Source organism: Aplysia californica, unplaced genomic scaffold (genome assembly GCF_000002075.1).
Source record: "Aplysia californica isolate F4 #8 unplaced genomic scaffold, AplCal3.0 scaffold00844, whole genome shotgun sequence".
Lineage (NCBI taxonomy): Eukaryota > Metazoa > Mollusca > Gastropoda > Aplysiida > Aplysiidae > Aplysia > Aplysia californica.
The window spans coordinates 41005-44871 of record NW_004798114.1 but is presented as its reverse complement, the minus strand read 5'-3'; the positions used below and the strand labels follow the sequence as shown (position 1 = coordinate 44871).

General features: G+C 45.1%; 1 protein-coding gene across 1 annotated transcript in view; it reads right to left on the bottom strand.

Annotated features, from left to right (window-relative positions):
- Positions 1–2706: 2706 nt before the first annotated feature.
- LOC101854984 (solute carrier family 22 member 7-like) overlaps positions 2707–3867 on the bottom strand; it is a 6722-nt gene continuing 5561 nt past the window's right edge. The window contains exon 4 of the mRNA XM_035972788.1: positions 2707–2926. Within this exon, the coding sequence (XP_035828681.1) occupies positions 2707–2926 (220 nt within the window). The remainder of the gene's footprint in view (positions 2927–3867) is intronic.

Here is a 3867-nt window from a genome sequence, read left to right as displayed (position 1 = left end):
ATCCTTACTATCGTCATTTTCCTCTACTTCTTTTGTATGTTTGTCCCACTTTTGTGACCCGCTATTTCCAGGGTGCCTTGATAGTCGAAGCAGACTTTGTGCTGTTGAAGCTAGAGAGGTGAGCAGAGTAAGGCTAGGGACACGGTGACACGGACAGGGACAGTCAGTTGCTGTCACAGCAACACATCAAAAAGCGTGCACGCCAAAACCGCTCATGATTTCTTTTAAAACACACCAACCCGGCTATGTTGAACACGGACAGGCACAGACAGCAACAGCCAGCGACAGTCAGGAAAATTCGAAAAGTGCGTGCACTACTTCTCCTGTCTGTCTGTTTCAAGGGAGTTAAATAAAGATACGATCACAGTGATTGTTCTTGTCAAGATGGAGGATTTTGAAGAGAGACTGATCATTGCGGTGCAAGAAAGGCCAGCAAATTATGACAAGAGCGAAAAACATCACGCTAATCGTGAATATATATTGAAGCAGTGGGAGACCATTGGAAGATTTCTGAATGTTGAAGGCTGCATTCGAAAATATTCAATGAATTTTTCCTCATCATTCACAAGCTGTGGGAGGAGCTGGTGATATTAACGTAACAAAAAGCGTTTTTTATTAATAGGATGAACCGCATATCTTCGATGAGAAATTCGTGAACGTCTTAATTTCCTTCGTAACCACAATAATAATAATAAGAGTTTCTTCTTCTTTGTCAGCGCCATGATTGGCAATGTTGCTGTCTCTTGCTGCCTGTTTGAATGTGACCACATTTCCCTGTGCCTGTCCGTCCCTGTACGACAGCAAGTAGCTGTCCCTGTCTGTCCGTGTCACCGTGTTCGTACCCTAAGCCTGATTCTCTGAAAGAACTTTTCTGTTGACATCCACCACTTGGCGCTCATTTGACCGTACCCGGTTGCGAGCGCCGTGAAACCTCTACTAAAACATTAAACAACGAAGTGGATAGTCCTGGTTCGAATCCGAGACTGAGTGTTCTTGAATTCGGGTCGTTTTGTGGAGTTGTCAAGGCTCTCAATCCATTTGGCTAGGTCCTATCGGAGATGGACGTGAAATTCAGAAGCCCTACCTTTTCAATAACCAGTGTTGACAGGAGCGCAAAACCCATGACAAACAGGAGATATAGACAACACTGAAGACTGAATAACAAATCAACAATTGCTCAGATATAGAAAAACAAATGACTGACTAATCTGTTACTGTGGTATAATCAACCGCTTCTTTGCTGGGGCGTTTCTATTTAGGTTTCTACAGACTAGATAAAATGTTCGTTCAAGAGAGCTATACAAAGTCACAATATCTTTTCCTTTTTTCAGAGAAAGCAACTGCACACGCCAATTTTCTTACCATGTAGTCCAAAATATCGCGGCGCAACTTATCCTCAAATATCTCTTTAACGGGTGAATCAATGTCACCCATACTTTGCATAGCAGTTTGTATCAGTTTGTCTTAAATAAAATCATATTTTTATAGAACAACTGGGGCTAGATTAAAAAACTTTTGTTCATAAATATAAACATACTTGAAATCCCTGTCACGCATAAAATGGTATCGTTCACAGCACTTCCCACTTCTCACACACAATTTGATTACGCATGTGGCCTACGCCACAGCTCATCAAAGACAATTTTTACTTGCAAAACTTGTTACAAGAAATTATTATTATAGTGAACACATTTTTGCACCAATGGCTCTCAAAACATGCGTTCTCCATCGCGATGAAAAATGTATGATTGTTTTCAGCCCTTACCGCTTCTCACACACATTTTGTATACGTAGTAAGCGGCTTACGTCACAGCTCACCAATGACACTTTTAAGTGGCAAATTTGTTGCAAGAAATTAATTTCATAGTCAACACATTTTTTTAAAAACTAAAGGTTCTCAAAACATGCATTCAATAAGCCTGATGTTGCGATTAGAAGAAAAAAAATGACGGACTTACGAGCGAGCGAGCTAGCGAGAGAGCGAGAGAGAGAGAGAGAGAGAGAGAGAGAGAGAGAGAGAGAGAGAGAGAGAGAGAGAGAGAGAGAGAGAGGGGAGAGAGAGACAGAGAGACAGAGAGACAGAGAGAGAGAGAGAGAAAGAAAGAAAAAGAAAGGACCAGTTCTAGCGAACTCAAACGAATAGATGATACATTATATACGTCGGTACAACAGTGAAGAGGTTAATGAGCTTATAGGTGGTGCCCATTGAAGGTTCGGTTCGGTTTCTGGTGGCTTCAGAGCACAGTAGAGCTATAAATATATACCAACTGCCCAAACCGATTGCCCAACCCGCGGCCTTGAAAACAAACGTGTTTGTTGTTTGAGGTCATCATCGGTTTTGTCGGCTTTTGGCAGTTCCGTCGGTTTCTCCCTTCCCGTGGAAAACAATCCGGCTAAGCCCAAACCGACAAAACCGTCAAAACCGACAGAATCGAACAGAACCGAACCGATTTAGTTTTAGTAGTGGTTTTTGCGGCGCTCGCAACCGCATAATCAGGTCACATGAGCGCCAGAAGATTAGAGGTGTTACAAGAGAGTAACAAACATAAAAAAGAAGAAGGGGTGATAAGGACAAAAAAGATGTTTCATAGGAAAAAAGAAGCAAACCACACCAGAGCACTCGCTAACCTCCCACTCCAACCGAACCGATGATGCCAATGGGTGGGCACCACCTATTAGACATAACCGCGCCATGGTCCCACGTACTCACAAGTAGGTCAGCAAGAAGGGAGCGTTAAGGATGGCGCAGATGAAGTGCATCCAGCGCCAGTCTGGCAAAAGCCACGCCCCCAGAGGCAGAAGCGAGGCTCCGAGTGGACTGAAGGGCACAGCGGCGGGGATGGCGCGCCAGCGAGGGGATTGGAACTCGAGGACATACGGCACGTGGACCACTGTATAGCCTCCGATACTCACGCCGAGGAAAAATCTGTGGGGGGATGAGAATGCTTAGGGTTGGAAGTGTGAGGGTATTTTTGTGATTTTGTTGTGATTTTGTTGTTGTTGTTGTTGTTGTTGTTGTTGTGGTGGTGATTTTGTTGTTGTTGTTGTGATTTTGTTGTTGTGATTCTGTTGTTGTTGTTGCTGCTGCTGTTGTTGTGTGTGTGTGTGGTAGCCTATCCGTTCGAAATGTTCGGAGCCCCGAAGAGTGTGCTCTTCGCCAGGGCCACTGCCTCCCTTGGGTAGCGGGCGAGGCAGTCCAACCTCCCTGAATCCTCCCCGAAGAGATGCCACCGCCGGGCCTCCGTGGCGGGGCATCTCTGCAGCCAGTGCTCCAAATCTTGGGGCTCCTCGCTGCACAATGGACATATTGGGTCCGATGTTTTGTCTATTCTATTTTTGTAGGCCCGAAGCCCAGAGAAATGACCGGTCCTGATTTTTGCCAGTAATGACTGGTCACTGCGGGACATAATAAGAGCCTCTCGTTTTAAGGAAAATGCCCTGTATACTTCCTTCGTCCGCGTGTGACATATAGGGGGGTCTTTTGTAATTAGTTTTATAGTATGCATGTAATACACTATTGGACATAATCATATGCACGCACTGTCATAAGTAATTTGGCGGCCTGGACCCGGCAGCGCTGTTGCCAGTTTGGCATTACTGTCAGCGAGATCGTTGCCGAGGATATCGCGGTGACCAGGGATCCACTGAATCGTGGGTTGAGGTATTGTATTATTTATGCGTAGTCGCAATTGGTCGAAGGATGGTGATGTTCCCACTAGTGCCATGCATAGTGATTGACTGTCGGTGAAGATAGCGACCGAGTTGGATGCATCGCACTCTTTGTCAATCCAGTCAATGGCCATTTCCAAGGCTCTCCTTTCTTCCTCGAAAGAGCACGTAAATATGGCGCCTTTCTCCCTCAATGTC